Source organism: Euprymna scolopes, chromosome 14 (assembly GCF_053919585.1).
Source record: "Euprymna scolopes isolate OS-2025 chromosome 14, ASM5391958v1, whole genome shotgun sequence".
In the NCBI taxonomy this organism is placed as follows: domain Eukaryota; kingdom Metazoa; phylum Mollusca; class Cephalopoda; order Sepiida; family Sepiolidae; genus Euprymna; species Euprymna scolopes.
In genome coordinates this window covers 96,381,655-96,399,978 of record NC_136495.1, presented here as the reverse complement: position 1 = coordinate 96,399,978, position 18,324 = coordinate 96,381,655, and the positions used below count along the sequence as shown (strand labels likewise).

Genomic DNA, 18,324 nt, shown 5'->3' with positions numbered 1-18,324 from the left:
AATGCCAGAAAACTTACTACCCTAATAACTTCTTTTCATAAACTGCTTGCCTTTAAAATTCCTTTGCTGTTTAATGGTATCAACATGCAGAAGTTTAAATGTAATGTGAACAAACATCTTGTAGCACAACTCCCCACTTAGAATCTGGTTGTTAATTCATAGTAGTCTCTTCCATCTCAGTGACAATGTGTCTTGTTTGGAGTGAATAAAATTATTTTTTTAATCTAGTTCTTCCAAAAGAAAAAAAAATAGTTAATGGGAAAAATAAAAAGTAAAAATAAAAAGAGAAAAGAAAAGAAAAAAGAAAAAGAAAAAAAATGTAAAATGAAAGAAAAAAGAAAAAAAGAAAAGATGAAAATTTAAAGAAAAAAAGATGAATGAAAAAGAAAATGAAAGAAAAAATAAAAAAGAAACAGAAAATAAAATAGAAAAAAAAAATAGTCAGAAAAAGAGAAAAAAACAAAAAACAAATATAAACTTACTTTTTGTCCAGTTGAATGAGAATAGAAATCATCTGGCCACACTTCTTTACCAAACATGACATCATCATTTAAGTAAATGAACTTATCTGATAAACCTGGGATCCGATGTAAATTGGCTTCAATGCCCGGAGAAGAAAATGTTGGCAGATGACTTTTGTTTGGAAATATGTCCTGTGCAAGGAAAAAGATGTAAATCACAATGAAAAGATTAAAATTAAAAGCTGTCATAGTTTATCTTGATGAGAGTGTTACAAAGCTATTACTAAGATTTATATGTTAGAACTAATTGGAATAGTTATGAAACAAACAAGTGATATATACCATCACTTGTGGTGGTTGTGGTTACCATTGAAAGAGTTTTACAAGATATAGCTTCTTATACTTTCTAACACAGTTGTTCAAATGGTAATTTTTCTGCACATATTAGCTAAGCATCTAACATATTTGCACATATTAACCGAGCTGTTCACCATAAATAAATTCATTGTTAAAGTTGCTTGCTAACATGAATCTGGACATTGAGCATTATTTGTGTAAAATTTTGTAATTTCAGTTGGAAGTGCACACGTGTAAAATTGCATCATGGGATTGTTAGTATTCATAATAAAAGTCAATCTAATCATATCTAAAATTACAATTTAATTCAGTACCTGTTGTTGTACTTTTAGATATACTTATTTGACCCTTAACTCTATACAGTAAGTATATCTTAACAAACATATGGTACTGAATTAAGTAATTACACTAGAAATATTTATTCATTTATTAGCTAACCGGCGTCGCCCGGTGAAAGCATGGCCCCTCCCCCTCGATAAAAATTATAGTACCGTTGCTATTGTTGTGGCTGCTGCTGCTGTTCCCCAACCCATAAATGTTACAAACGGCTTTCAGAATAGACACCCCCAACTCCTCATGAAAACAAATTGTTAAAGGTAGGTTGTATGTTGGTGTACTAGGCCACATTTACCAAAAATTAAAAAATAAATAAAATATTTTGTTATTTTATGTTTCTAATGTAATCTCCCTCCCCTGAATTTAATTTGTCATATTTTATGGTTAGTTTTGTTTATGAAAATTGAAATTGTTAAGTGAAAGTACAGAATGGTCTCATAAAAAAATTTAATCCCCTTCTGCCAAAACATAATTAAATTTATTGTTATTTTATGTTTTAAATGTAAACCTCCCTCCTGCCCATCGCAAAAAAAAAAAAAAAAAAAAAAATCGTCATGTTTTGCTGTCTTCTCTCCTCCTGCAATCATCAAACTTTAAAAAAATGGTAGGGTGACATGTCTAGTTGAACATTTGGTGGCCAAAAAGTGGGTCCGCATTTTACGATTAAGTTATATAAAAAAAAGTGACCTCCACCCCCCCCACTTTAATAAGTTAAATTTTAAATTATCAAAATTTGTGCTTTCATATAATTTATAAAAGGCGTGGCAAAAAAAGTAGATCTTAATATTTTAATGGTTGGTTGTTTGGTTGGTTTTTGTTTTACGGCATATCAACCCTTTTCGGGTTATTTAATGCTGAATCCAAAGATTTTGAAGAAAAATTTTTATTTAATAGAATATATTTGTTGTTTTCACATTGGTTTCTATTTAACCCATAGTTAAGACCTTAACAGGTACTACCACTCCGGGTCAGAGTGGACCTGGGAGCAATGGTAATTAAAGGGTGGCTCCACACTCTCCAAAGCCCACAAGCTGGGGCCTCACCACTGGATATAGTTTAAGGTCATATCCAGGACCCCCATTGAGGGACTTTTACCCTCTGCAGGGGGACAGTCGGCGTATTCTAATGCCCCACCGACAGGGCCATAATATTTTTATGGATTAAAAATTGCTGGGTGACGGCATAAAAATTTACCATTGTTTTAATGTCCCTCTCTCTCTCTCTATCACTGTTTCTCTCGCTTCAGTTCTTTTGTGTATTTATCAGTTATGTTTTTTTGTATTAACTGCAATACTTGTTTTAAATAATTTTAGATATCACCATAAGAAAAAGAAAAAAAATGCAACCTCTCTCTCTCTCTCTCTGCTGATACGATAATTTAATCTTTCTCTGTATCTCTTTGTTTCTATCTCTCACTGTTTCTTTTGCTTTTCTATCTCTACTTCTCTCACTTTCTCTATCTCCCTCTAATGGCATTTAGAGAAAGAGAGAAAGGGATGGAGAGGGAGCAGGATTGAGAAGCAAATAATTTTGTTGAGGTGCAGTAATCGCTTTATTTAATGCAAAAATCAGGCCTCCTCTATCAATAGTTGCCATATTGGATAACGGCTTGATTGGGTGTTTGTTTTAGTGTCTTGAATAAGAGATCAGTATGATCTATGCCAATCAGGATAAGATTGTAAGGAAGAAGTTATTTTTCGAATAGATGGACGGGAATTTAATGGTTGGGCTCAAAGTTTATGGATCTATTAAAAACGGTGTAACCACAGTATCCATAACTTGTGTATAAATGTGCACAGTGTGGAATGGGGGCATAAGAGGACTTGTCGAAGAAGTGGTGAAAATCTAGCTACTTCCTCTGTAGGTTATGATGATGATGAACATGGCGCTGCTTGGAATAAATGTAATGTTTTAATAATATGAAATAATGTGAATATAAATGTGTTATATAGGTAAATAAGGTAATGGCTAATGGTGTAAACATAAATTTTTATGTGCCATCTGTTTTTGTCAACCTACGTTAGTTTCGTCCAGAGGGGAAAAATTGGGCCTCTTATTATATACAAAATGTGTTACCAGTTAGTAAGGAAAGAAAAACAGAAAAAAAGAAGAGAAAAAGGAAGAGAAAAAAGAAAGAAAAAAAGAGAAATAGGAAAAAAGATAAAAGAAAGAAAAAGGAAGGAGTAAAGAAAGAAAAAGGAAGGAGTAAAGAAAGAAAAAGGAAGAAGTAAAGAAAGAAAAAGGAAGGAGTAAAGAAAGAAAAAGGAAGGAGTAAAGAAAGAAAAAGGAAGGAGTAAAGAAAGAAAAAGGAAGGAGTAAAGAAAGGAAAACAGACAAAATAAAGGAAAAAGGAAAAAAAAACCTTAACAAAACCATCTTTGCTGTAAAAAAACATTTTTTTAACAAAATTAGCAGTACATGTTTTTTGTTTTTAAACAGTTGTTTTTATATAAGAAAATATGAACTCTTTTTTTTTTTTTTTTTTTTTCATTATTAAAACCATAAATTGTTAGGTGAAAGTACAGGGTTTTTTTAAAGAAAATTTACGGTACATATGTATTTTGGTAACATGCTGAAATACCGTTATTTTTTTCAGCCAGTCTTACCATGGAGAGGGGAGGGTGTTCTGTAACTATTCTGTGCTTTCAACTAACAATTTATTATAAATTATATTGTGAAATTTGAATTTAACTTGGATAAACAACATGGAAGGCGCGTTCAACATTGTAGCTGGTGCCTATTTGGCAAGTGGGGTTCGATTCGTATACATCAGTCGATTAACGCTTTGTTTTTGCTTTTTTTTTTTTTTTTTTTTTTTTTTTTTACCGTAAATTGTTAGGTTAAAGCTTTTGTTTTTTTTCAAGAAAACTTAACAAAATTGGAAGTACCCGTTTTTTTTGGGCATTTTTTTTTTAACAGAAGTTGTTTTTATATAAGAAAATATGAATGCCTTTTCTTTATTAAAACCATAAATTGTTAGGTGAAAGTAGAGAAAAGTTTCTATTAAGAAAACCGTTATTTTTTCAGCCATTTTTACCATGGGGAGGGTGATGTTTTGTAACTATCCTGTGCTTTCAAAAAAAAAAAAAAAAAAGAAGATATTGTGAAATTTAAATTTAACTTCGAAAAACTAGCACGGTACCAAAATAAAAACTAGCGCCGTACAAAAAATAAAAATAAATAGAAAAATACCCCCTCCAGGTTTGTATCATTATACACAAAGATTTGAAAAAGTTGTCAACAAAAAACAAATAAGATCAAAGTGTAGTATCTGTTCTTCAGATGCTGCACTTCAATTTCTTGTTCTTTGTCAGTGGAGGAGAAATCCTTCACAACCGAGACAATTTTTATTTTTGTTCCTTTTCTCCACATTAAAAAACGACCTTGGTGTCTAACTCTGTCCTGTGGGGAGGCATTGTAAATAGGAACAAGTAAATGTTTCAAAGGCAATAGAAGTTACTTTTCTACCTAACTGGATAATATTTACTTTTTTATTAGGTTTGTTTGACTGTACACATAGATTCGAAAAAGTTAAAAAACAAATATATAACAAATAAATATTATTAAAAGGTAAGATAAATTGCTTTTCTATCAAACTGGATAATATTTTAGTGTTTTTATTTAATGTAAAATGTTTATTTGGCTCAAAAAACAGTGTTTACCGATATATTTGAAAATTACAAATGGCAGTGGACTGTGTTGAACACGTTAAGTTTGGGAAAATGTTAAAACTAAAACTAAAAAACTATACAAAATATGGTTAAAAATAAATACCAAATATAGATCAGCCTATGTCACAGTAATATACATTGAGTGAGTTCCTAACAGTATTTTGTATATTTTTTTTAGTTTTAATTCATTTTTCCAAACTTAACTTGTTCTACACAGTCTGCTCCCATTTGCATTTTTCAAATATACCAATAAACACTGCATGTTTTCGAACCGATTAAACATTTTACATTAAATAAAAACACTAAAATCTTATCCAGTAAGGTAGAAAACTTATCTTGCCTTTGATAACATTTATTTGTTATATATTTATTATTTGACAACTTTTTCAATTTATGTGTTTAGTAATACAAACCCTTTTTTATTTAATGTAATGTTTAGTCAGCTCGAAAAACAGTGTTTATCGGTGTATTTGAAAAATACAAATGGTGGTGGACACTGTTGATGACGTTAAGTTTGGGAAAATGACTTAAAACTAAAAAAAAACTATATAAAATTCTGTCAGAAACCCACTGAATATGCCAGTCTACGTCATGGTAACATATGCTTGGTGGGTTTCTGACACTGTTTTGTATAGTTTTTTTAACTTATTTTCCCAAACTTAATGTATTCAACAGAGTCCGCCATCATTTGACTTTTTCAAATACATCGATAAACACTATGTTTTTTGAGCCGATTAAACATTTTACATTAAATAAAAACACTAAAAAATTATCCAGTTAGGTAGGCATGTAACTTATCTTACCTTTGCTTTGATGTATTTGAACTTTTCGAATCTGTGTATAGTACCCCCCTCCCCCTCACCCAAATATTAATTACAAACTCACATTTTTGAATACAAAAAAAAAAAAAACACACTTTAGCATTTCAACATTCGGCTTAATCTAGTGATTTCTGGTCGAGCACAAGCCATGATTGGCGGAAACTCCCGAGGATCCGGGTCAAATTCTGCAAGAGTACCATTTTTTCATTTTCGCCTTTTTTTTTTTTTTTTTTTTTTTTTTCACCTTTTGGAGCAGATTGTTGTACTAAGAATATTTTCTCTTTTTATTAGATTTTTCCATTACACCAAACTGAGCCACAGCAATGCATGGCAGGGTACAGCTAGTAATTTATAAAATAATATTGTCTAAAAAGCAAACTAAATAAACTGACAAATATAATACATGTGACTTGACTTCCGAAATTCACCCAGGATAGGTTGCACCAGTTCCTTCCATATAACATACAGTGCCTCGGATGAATGCAGACCACATATGATAATCATCAGTGGCGACCAAGATATGGGCAGCCAGTCCCAAGGCCAGCAACGAACACCGTAAATCTGTGGACTAGAATTAGGTTCAACATTGGTTTGGATAGGGTGTAACCATGTTTTTAGTTAGTCCTTGCGCGTCTTCACCAATCTTTGAGTAGTTCTTTATTTTATGCATGAACTCTCCTATGTTGCGGTGCGCAGTGTGACCGGTCAAAGTCTCATTTTAAAAAAAAGCTTAGTTAAGGGGGATAATTCTACATCATGTTCAGATTTGTATATTGAAGACAAAATGGTGCCAACAGGCCTGCAAAATTCAACTGAGACAGTATAGGTCAAATACTACCAACCTTTTGAGATCAGGATAAATGTGATGCTTGCAAAAGCACATAAAAAGAAATTCTCAGCATTTCTGTTTGTCAAGATTTGAAAAATTATCTTTTTCTATGACATGTGAAATGCCATAATAGAATCCGACAGCAGAATAAGATATGAATAATATACAGATACACAATAGCTATTTTAGCATCTAAATTTTAAGCATCATTGCACCTTCAATAATTAGATTGTACTAACAAGAAATCAATAAAGCTGAACAATAAGGTAAATATGTATACATTTAATTACATGATTTGCTGACATAAAAAAATAATTTGTAAGAGATTCTTACCTCATGAGTAATCAATGTTAATCTTGGACTGTCCAAATTTAGCCATAAAGGAATTTGTCCATTGGTGACAATGAAAACATGTCGTATCCAGGGAGCGAATCTATCAATCGATCTCAGAGAGTACCGTAATTCCTAAAAATATAAGAATTAAAATGGTATATATTATATATTGTTTTATTTTATAGTATATAAAACAGTTTTGGGATATTAATGCTGAATCCAATAACTTTAGAAAAAAGTTTTTATCCTTCACGTTCTTTATATATTCACATATTTTTTCATGGTGTCTAGTTTGGTTGTTTTGTAGAGGAGAATTTTTGTTTTTTTGCTATTCGGGTAGAATAAAAAAAATAGGAGGTATTACTTTTGAAATATCCCTCATTATATATATAGAGAGATAGAGAGAGACAAATAAAAAATTACAAAGATAAATATTATCTTAAAATTTGGACATATCAAGATAATAAAAAGCTCAATATACTAGATTGACCAATTAAAGAAATAGGAAAAATAGATTATGAAAAATAAAATTGAATAAATTACAATATTTATTGATCCATGAAAAATTTAAAAGGAAATATAATTATGAAATGGATTAAGTGTTTTTCATTATAACTCCTTGTTTGAATTTTTTGATGGATCAATAAATATTGTATTTGTTCAATTTTATTTTTCATTATATATATATATATATATATATATATATATATATATATATATATATATACGATGAAAATTATGTAAATAATATTCCAACATGATAAAGAGATGAAAAAAAAATAAAATTATATGTCCATCAAAGTTTTGTCTTTATTTCAAGACTTTTGTGAAATTATTGATTTAAACAAATAAAATACTAGTACGATTTAAACCTTATATTAAAAAATAGAACTTAAATTTAGATAGAGGTTAACTAACTTACATCACAGAAAATAATACTGATAATAAAATAAACTATCAATCAATAAATAAAAACAAACACTCATTTCATTTCATATACACATCCCACATTTTGAATTCTAATGACTATATTCATTCCAAAAACAGAAACATCATATCTTTTTAAATTCTAATGGCTATATATCGTTTAAAAAAAATTTGTTTAAAATAAATTTCACTCACTCCATACCATGAATGCTATGCACCAATTGAATGCTCATGGCTATTTTTTTTGTTTGAAAATAAACCAAAAACATCCATTGCACATTACAAACACAACAAATATATATTTGAGTATTGTATTGGTATTTTATTTCTTCAACCCAATCATTCTGAGGAAGTCTTGAATTAAAAACGAAACGTTGATGGACAGATAATTTTGGTTTGTTTCTGCTTAATTTCTCTATATAAAACAACTTTGAGGAGAAAAATTCATCAGAAGGCTCAGTTAGCAGAGTAAGAACCTAATATATGTATTAAATAAGATATTTACTATTACAAAACAACTTCCACTATCAGATGAAAAATCTCTAACCATGACTTAAAGGAAGTATACTATCTAGTTCAACCCATGTGTCTGAGCTTTTTTGTGGTTTTGAATCAAAAGCATTTTTACCTCCAGATTTAACAGCTCTTTACAAAAGATACTTTTCAAAATACCCCCTTCCCTAAAAGCAAATCCCCTACCTAACTTATATCTATATATTGGCCTTTAATACAGAGACCAAGACCTTTTTAAATGAAGAGACTAACAAAGCCAGACTGGACAGTGAAAATAGCAATAGTTTAAATATAAAGTTAGTAAGTTATTGATAAGTGTTGATACATCGACACCAAACCATTGATATGATATAATTTTATATATAAATCTTATTTTATTAATATAATTATTAATGGATACATAGTTCATGGTTTTACAACTCATCAGTGGGCTGAACCTTCAGTGAGATTCAAAACTAAAATATCAAAGACAAGTCAAACATTCTACCATTGAGCTAAAATCTGCTAGTTGAAGTGGCAGGAATACATGACTTTTTTATGTCATTTTATTTTAAAGTTTTTATTTGCAATACTTTGAATGTACTAAACTATTTCTACAAAAAAGCATTTCATTTAAAACTACATGAGAATAATTTTCCATTCACCAATGTGATGCCCCTATATCTTAAAATCTAATTCTCCATGATTTCAAATCTCATTAGGTTCAACCTCGCTGATGCATTGTAAGATGAAACATGGATAATACATATTACAAAGATAGAAACAAATAAAATTATATAGATAGATAGATAGACCTACTAGTTGGGAAACCAAATGTTGTCTGAGATTAAATGAGGATCCCCTCCCATACTTTTATTATCATTGAAATCGGTGAAATCACTCATTTTTTGAATCAAATTGATTGATTGATTGCCTGCTCTAGTTAGGAGATCCCTGCACTGTACCGGGAGGAAGCTTTACATGCCTCTTCGCAGTAACTTTGTCCACAATACATTGTAGTCTACATTGCACTGTACAGAATCTACTGTTGATTTTATAAATTTATCTGTAAATGATGGCTTCACTTACAAGTTTAAAGTCAAGCATTATGGTTCAATTGTGCTCTAAAAAACAAAAAAAAAAACAAAACAAAACAAAAAAAATTCATTTCGAATGCGCCCGTCTTATAAAAGACTCTACAGTTGATTTTATAGGCTAGGCCTTTATGCTTGTGCAGTGATAAAACTTCTCAAATCCACTTGTGATGTTGGATTGTATAAAAGTGTTAACTTGGGTCAAAATCAAACTTCCTCTTTAATCAAATTTTTTTGATTATCGATACTTATCAGACGCATTTTGATACAAAATCTATGTAAGAACTCTGCCAGACACATCAGGTACCTTCGTGTGAAATTTAAAAAAAAATAAATAAATCGGCCCAGCTGTTTCCAAGTCCATATAGAACAAACTCACTCACACTCAGACCATGTTCCTCTTATATAATAGAGAAATATATATATTAAAACACACTTTGTATGTGTGTGTTCCCTATGGAGTCCAAAATGGCTGAACATATTTTTTTTAATTTCACACAAATGTACTTTATGTGTCTGGGAATGTCTCCGATAAGAATCACAAATTCATAATCAAAAAAAGATTAAAGAAGTTAACACCCTCATATAGCCTAACATCACAAATTTGAGAAGTTTTATCACTGTACAAACAGAAGGACCTGGTGTAAAAAAAATCAATAGTAAATCAACCATTTTGCAATCAAATCGATTTGAACTATATGAGGGTGTTAACAAAATGGTTGATTTCACTGATTTTGATGACAATAAAAGCATTGGAATTGTAGAACATTTGTTGATACCTAGGCAATACCGGATCTATCTTCTAATATATATATATATATATATATATATATATATATATATATATATATATATATTTTAGAAGAAAAATTGAAAATTAGCTCTGTTATGAAAATTTTCGTATCTAAATATAATTATTTTTGAACCATTGATTTTGTTAAACTAGTTATCAAAGTTTTAATTTCCTCTAAGCAAATTATATTTTATTGTTTACTCATTAAAATTAATTTTAAATTATAAACTTAATTATGAGCTGTACGTTTAAAAGCTAGTTTTAAAGCCTGCATTTATAACAGCTTTTAAGCCTGAAGTTATTTTAGTCATGGAACTGAAAATGAGGAAATAATATGAATATAACAATAAATTTGATTTGCATTATACCTCATTATCTTCAAACCGACTCCGAGATGTATCTTCGTTTTCAGAATACTGCAAAGGAAAAAATAACACTTTATTCAATAAAAATATAACACTTTATAGTTTATTTATTCAATAAATTACATTTTATGGTTTACTGCTGCAAATTACCAAATCCAGTGGGACTCATGATATTTACTTATTCACTGAATGTAAGAACATATCTTTCCCATGAGTATAAGAACACGAGTGAATGTAGCTGATCTGGTGCATTATTTATTTATGACTATGCCAGTTTAAAAGTTGAAATAATAATTAAAACAAAATTTATCGAATATTTGATTAGAAGATTTGTTCTTGTAAAAAAGAAACCTGATATTTTGAAGTACAATGTACAAGAACAGATAAACATTTACAAATTTTTGTCTTCATCTAGACATAGACAATGTGGGATGATGCCATAATGGACAAGGTGTTGCCTCAGATGACAGCTAGGGAGATAATAGGACTTGAATTAGATTTATGAACTTTCACAGTACGTGTTGACAACTCTTGCTACTTGCTTCCTTATATTGTGTTCATTGGAACAAGCTTAAAACTGAGCTGCATCAGAAAGCAGATGTCATCTGAGTGGACATGATAATGTGAGTAGTTGTGTTCTTGTTCAAGTGCTGTTAAGCAGTGGAACAGGATATGTCAACACTTGACTTCTGCTCTTCTCAGTGGCTGTCAGGAAAAATGAAACAATTATGGAATTTCTTTTTCAGAATCTGTGTTCCAATATAATTTTGTATTTTAAAATGATCCTAATTTTTCTCCTCTAAATTCAACAATTATCAGAAAATAACTGAACACTTCCTTCCTATGCACATAATTTTTACTAAACACCAAGACCACTTCCTACAGCATTTTTCACAAAAATAAATGAACACATTCATTGACTCGTTTTGTTTAAACAATAAACAAAAATAAAATCGATTAAATTTTTTTTCTTTATTTCCTAACACACAATCGATTACTAATTTGATATTTCATCAGTTTATCGACGGTGTCATTTAAGATTTTTTTTTTTTTTTTACATAGGCATCACCACTTATCAAGGCCAAGAGGCCACTCGAGGATAAGGGTTAAAGAGTGTACAGTAGAAATTGGACAATATAGTAACCGTTAGTAATGGAGATTCGGTAAATTTGTTAACTTATATAGAACGGCTCATCAAAAACTTGTTTACGTTAGACTTGAAGACAACCATATTGGAGTCAGCTGGAAAGCAGAAAAACAGAAGACAATTCCATAGGTGTGCAGTTCTAAGAAAGAAGCTTTGCTCATGGAATATACGCTTAGGTTTTGGCACAGATAAAGAGTGGGGGAAACTAGTGATGGTGTTTTCTGCTAGACGGGTGTTTCTTGTGAAAGTTTGGCGAGGGGGGATCATAGAATGGGGATCATAGAATGGAGCTCAGCTGAGCACCTGCCATGAAAATAACGATAAAGCAGACAAACTCGCAACATCTCTTCTGTGAGATAGACGTTGCAGGGAAGAGAAAAGGACATCCCCCACAAGGCTACGAAGTCTATTTTGAATTCTATCAAGGCAGGATAAGTCCTTTCTAGCAGCTCCTGCCCAGATGTGGCAACAGTACTCCATCCTTGGATGTACCTGGCTCTTATATAGATAGAGAATTGCATCAGCAGTGAGATATCTACTGGATCGATAGAAGGATTCCACCATTTTTCCAGCGGCCTTGGCAACGGATTTAATGTATGTGTTCCATTTAAGATCAGGAGTAAAAGTCAAGCCCAGAAGCTTGTCAAAACATGAGGCCTTCCCAAGATGAGAGCCATTCATTTCAATTGATGCCAGATGGGGATCAGAGCGTTGATGATGTAAAGATAAAAGCTTGGTTCTAGATGCATTAAAAGTAACAAGCCACCTCTTTCCCCATTCTACCACTTGCTCAAGATCAGAGGAGAGAGAATCAGAGAGAACTTGGTCGTTTACGGTCTTAAATGTGCTACCATAAATGGTAGTGTCATCAGCGTAGATGTCTACAAATGATGTAAGGATGTGATTTGGAAGATCATTAATATAGATCAGGAAGAGAGTTGGGCCCAGGATGGACTCCTGAGGGACTCCAGCATTAATACTAAGAGCTTCTGATTTCTGCCCATCAACCACTACTCTTATGAACCTATCAGAGAGAAATGGTTTAATAATTGAAAAGACATTTCCAGCTATACCATAGCTGAAGATCTTGTGAAGTAAACCTTTATGCCATACTGTATCAAAGGCTTTAGATATGTCAAGAGCAATTGCCCTAGAAAGGTAGCCTCCGTTGAGAGATTCGCTAATCCTATGAGCTATAACTGTAAGCACATCTGCTGTAGATCTAGCAGAACGGAAACCATATTGCGTGTTACTAAGAAGGTTATTTTTGCTAAGATGGTTGATTAGTTCTCTATTTAACACAGATTCCAGCAACTTACTCATGACGCACAGGATCAATTTTTGATTTGATTTTTCTTTTACTTACATCAGTCAAATCCCAAACAAGATTAGCAGCCACCAGTGTAACATTTTTACTGTCAAAAGTGAGATTAACCTGAAAATAAGATTAAAATTTAATAAAAATAAGCATACAAAATTAAATTTTATACCTTAATTCAGTTGAACTTTTGTCCTTAACTAAATTTTTTATTAAAGAAAAAATGTCAGTATTAAAACAAAAATTTAAACTTCTTTGAAATATTTTCACATGAAAAATATTACAAGCAAGTTTTTTTTATTTTTTAGAAGTCTGAAAGAAATTATTAAGAAAAATACTAATAATTTTACATTATCAAATTTGTTTTATTAAATTATGTAAATTATACACCAGAATTGTCTACACTGTGACATGTATAAACTAGGACATATTGCTAACTTTGAATGATAGGGCAAGACAGACTATCAAACAGTTAAGCATTTTCTTAAACGTGCTATCCACTTTGCAATGAAGAAGAGCTGAACACGGCCAAATATGACTGGTTGCATAACTTTGCATTAAAGGTTTGATTTCTGCTATGCACCTTACATGTTCTAATTTACTTGCATTTTGTTTATTAAATCTATATGACAGAAAAAAAACTTTTTACAAATATTTAAAAATTTTTGATGATTCTCTAGATATGTGATCTTTTAAACTAATACATTTTAGGTGAAAACATTATTACATACTCATGGTCATGTCGAAATTAGTATAAATTCCAAAGATTACGAAAAAATGATCCAACAGAAGATGTGCTAGATGTACTTTTTACAAAAAATTATCCACAATTACGTTTCAATATATTTTGTTTAAAAATGGCAGACCCTTAATTTAAGTCAAGGGTTATCTCTTTGTTTGTCATACTTAATTGGTTGTACAACTCTTCCACATTAAAACATTCATTGAAACATATAAATTCTATTTTTACTTGTAATTGTTTTTTTTATTAGATCATTTTTTGTAATTTTTGTAATTTATACTAATTTAGACACGACATGTAAGCATGTAATGTTTTCACCTAAAATGTGTTGATTTAAAAGATTACCAATCAAAACAATCATTCAAATTTCTTTTACAAAATTTAGAAATATTTTTTAAATGTTCAGTTGAGATATTGCACATTTTCCTTTTTCTTATTTTTACTGGAATAACATTTCCAGAGGTTTGTCTTTATAAACTTATATAAAAAATTAATATGTCCTGTAATAAAAATGTTATTTAGAATTTTAAGTAGTTAAGTTGATGTGTAGAAGATGACAATCTGAGAAACCTGATAGACAAGTAATAGCTTTCCTCACCTGCAAAAGTTCCTCCATGTCCTCTTTGGATGGTAAATGAATAACAGCCAATTGTTGAGCATTATAGAGATCTATCTGTGCAAAGAACAAGAAAATATATCCATAAAATACAACCATTAAAACTGTGTGGTTAGCAAAAAAAATATTTTTTAAAACTTATACATGATTGACCAAAGATAATCACATTTTTAAATTAATTAAAAAATTTGAGTTAATCCAGCCCCAATTTATACACATATTCAGGTCTGTCACAATCAACACAAAGCTGCATAATATTAACATTTAAGCATGATTAACTGATCAATGTGGAAAAAAAAAAAACAAAAAAAAAAACAGATCAAAAGAATGTAAAATTAAATACAATTTAACATCTCAATAGTAATATGAGCAAGATGCTTGTGTGTTACTTTCTTAAATTATTATCAGAATGGTAATAGTAATTGGAAAAAGCTAAATAAAATTACATACCTTGGAAAAGGTGATTTTATTTTTATAAAGTAAATTCTTAATAGATTTCAATTTAATATTTTTGGTAAGACCGGTCATGAAAACTGTATCAGACAACAGAACGCTTTGTTGAAGTGTCCAATCAGAAGTCTACAAAACAAATATAAGAAATAAAATTAAATTAATTGAAATTTGTAAACTCTTTGCAGGATCTTTGAATTAAAATTAAAAACTTTGAATAAACAAACTGTTTTAGAAACACATTAGGATGCAAAAATATTTTTTTCCTTTTTTATTAAAAAAACAAAAAAAAACAAAAGGAAAACCTGAAGTATTTCTAATTAATTTTAGATATCATATTCTTATGAGATTGAAATTGTTCTTTTGTTATTTTTTTTCCTTGCAAGTAAAATGTCCATCCTCATGCTGTTTTATCAAGGTTGTGGTAAGCGTGCGGATCTGATAGAACTCTCCAGTGAACTTAAAAAGCCACATGTATGCCATCAGGTAATAAAATTAAAATTTGTAAGCTCTTTGAAGCATCTTTAAATTAAAATTAAAAACTCTGAATAAACAGACAAACTGTTTTTAAAATTAAATTAGTATAAAAAAACAAATTAATGTGAATAGATTAACATTGATCAAAATTGGACTGTTCCTTCTTTAATGGGATTTCTTTGATTAAATATTTTTGATACTTATCAGAGGTATTCAATACAAAACCTTTCTAAGAACACTCCCAAGCACATAAGGTACATTTGTGTGAAACTTTTAAAAAATCAGCACAACCATTTGAGTTTATAGAGAACAAACTCTCTCTCACACACTCACAGTGCCTTATATAAGTAGACATAATACATTTTCATGCCTGTCTTTAAATCAACACGTGTGAATTACTCTATTCTTTACACGCCTCCTATCTCTGTAACTTGCTGGGTGGTGAATTCTTTGTTTATATACACAAAAAGGAAGATATACTAGATGTTTTAGCCCATTAAAAACAGGCAATGGTTATAGCCTATTGACTTAAAATGAGTGCTTTATGCCAAATTGATGGTTGAATATGATTAAATTTGTACTCAGTTTTACATTACATATAAATCTCTAGAAGTGTAAGCCATTTTGAGTTTCAAAACAGTTTCAGATGGTTCGCTGTTACACACAAGTCCTGGAAGGTGACTTGTTTGTAGTAGACAGTTCCACAGAACAAAATATTCTTAGTGTCGAAACCCGGGAAAAGAACATGTGAAATTGCCCCAGAAAAGGTTTAATATTTATGAAGCAATTCTGGTTTCTGATTGGTTGGTAGCAGAACGTGAAATTAATTTGATTCATCAGTTCTTAGCAGCATCGTTTATAAATAGAATCTTCCGACTGTGTGGGATCATACCCCATTAATCTTAAAATATTGCAACATCCTCCCTATTTTTTATAATGGGGAAGTCCCTTGTGTTTGTTCTGCTCAAAAATAAATATTTTTATATTCACTTAGACATAACAAAAATTAGAAATCATTTGGATCTTAGAATTTTAGCATTTAAAAAGACGCCATTTTTAATTGTGTTCAAACGTCAAAAAGGAAAATTACAAAGATTTTTTTTTTTTTTTTCAAGCAAAAGTATTAGTTACGCATTAGTAGGTTAAAGTGTTAATACAAATAAAATGGATACAGTTTAACATCTTGTCCGGGACTATTTTTTTTTTTTTTTTTTTTTTTTTTGATATATAGAAATCTATATACTCTGAGCATTACCCCTAGGGTTTTCCGCTGATATTCATGCAAAAAAGTAAGAGCCTTCTCATAAGTGGAACTTCTGTTCTTTAGTTTCTTTTAAATAACGTAGGACTTGTTTAGCTCTGTTTAAATCCTTCATTGTCGGTCGTGATAATTTTTGTGACAGTTTTGTTACTGTATAGCATATGTCGGGCCTGGTTGCAGTCATTAAATATATAAGACTACCTATAATTTTGCGATCTTGTGTGTCATTTATTATTTCAGATTCTGTGTGTATATTTTTATTAATATCATTTTCGACCGGTGTAGAGCATTTCTTGCACTCTCCCATTCCAAATTTTAAAAGTATTTTGTCGATGTATCTCGATTGAGTCATCGTAACAAGTCCTTTGCTTTGAGTAAATTCTATCCCCAGAAACCAGGATATTTTGTCAAGATCGGTCATTTTGAATCTTTTACTTAATTTGTTCTTAACATCAGTTAACATTATGTCACAATTTGATGCAATTAAAATATCGACCCACAAAACCAAAATCAGTAGTTTATCGTCTTTGTGTTGGGTATATAAACAGAGATCTACAGCGCATTGTCTAAATTGTTGTTTAATAATATAATCATGGAATACTGTGTTTCAACACTGAGCACTCTGCTTTAGACCATATAATGACTTGTTAAGTCGCCACACGCTATTTTTATTTTTCATTATAAATCCCTCTGGAGGGGTAATATAAATTTCACAGTCTATTGGGGCATTCAAATAAGCATTTTTTACGTCCATTTGATGGATGTTTAGGTCATATTGTGATGCAACTTGCAGTAAAACTCTGATTGTCCTTAGGTTTGTGGTCGGCGAAAACGTAGAAAAGTATTCTTTACCGTAAATCTGAGAGCACTCCTTAGCAACAAATCTTGCTTTGTACTGTTCTACGCCTGATGCTGTACTCTTTTTTGTAAAAACCCATCTGGTAGAAATAACATGTTTATCTCTTGGGAGAGGCACTACCGTATAGGTATCATTTTCGGTTAAGGCATCTATTTCTTTTTTCATGGCAATTTTCCATTCATCACAATGTTCTGAATTAATTGCTTCGTTGAAGCTTTTTGGCACATTTTCCATTGAACAGCAATAGTCGATTTGATAATCCTTTATATTGTCGACCACAAAAAAATCGGGTCGTCTTCTATTTCTTTTGGGATATCTCTCAACTTTATCATCATCATGGACACTCTCGTCTCCATCATTTTTATTGTTTTCGTTTGTTCTAATTATTTGAGGTAATATAATTCCATCCTCTTCATATGACGGGTTTTCGTCTTTACATTTAAACGTGTCTGTGAATTTTACACACCGGATTCTTTTTATTTTATTTTTTTTCGGGAAAAAATATTAAATTGGCTGGACTGTTTTTATCGTATCAAAGAAATATACCTCTGTCAGCTTTAATATTCAATTTACTCTTTTTCTCTATATATGCGAAGCAAGTTGAACCAAATATATGCATTCTGCTTAAATTTGGTTTTTTACTGCAGAAAGATTCATATGGAGTTTTAGATAGTGTTTTCTTAAAACACCTGTTGCATATATAGGCTGCCGCCATAAGTGCATACGTCTAGAGGTTTTAGGGAGTTTTGATTCAATGAGTAGGCATCTTGCCATTTCAAAAAGTGTCCGCCACGCACGTTCAGCAGTCTCGTTTTGGTGTGGCGATCTAGGAGCTGATGTTTCATGCCTGATATGATGGTTAATTAGTAAAAGTTCAAAGTCTTTATTGGTAAATTCCGTACCGTTGTCAGAGTGAATACACTTGATTTCACCGTAGGGGGCCATGTCGGCTAGATATTTCTTAGTTGCTAGCAG

At 30.8% G+C, this 18,324-nt stretch overlaps 1 protein-coding gene across 1 annotated transcript in view; it reads right to left on the bottom strand.

The window, feature by feature from the left end:
* The window catches only part of LOC145293179 (N-acetylglucosamine-1-phosphotransferase subunits alpha/beta-like), a 149,407-nt gene that overhangs the window by 64,962 nt on the left and 66,121 nt on the right, over positions 1-18,324 (bottom strand). Inside the window, exons 6-11 of the mRNA XM_080139654.1 lie at positions 14,753-14,881; positions 14,285-14,359; positions 12,993-13,061; positions 10,483-10,530; positions 6,809-6,940; positions 483-653 (exon numbers count right to left, since the gene is read on the bottom strand). Of these exons, the coding sequence (XP_079995780.1) occupies positions 483-653; positions 6,809-6,940; positions 10,483-10,530; positions 12,993-13,061; positions 14,285-14,359; positions 14,753-14,881 (624 nt within the window). The remainder of the gene's footprint in view (positions 1-482; positions 654-6,808; positions 6,941-10,482; positions 10,531-12,992; positions 13,062-14,284; positions 14,360-14,752; positions 14,882-18,324) is intronic.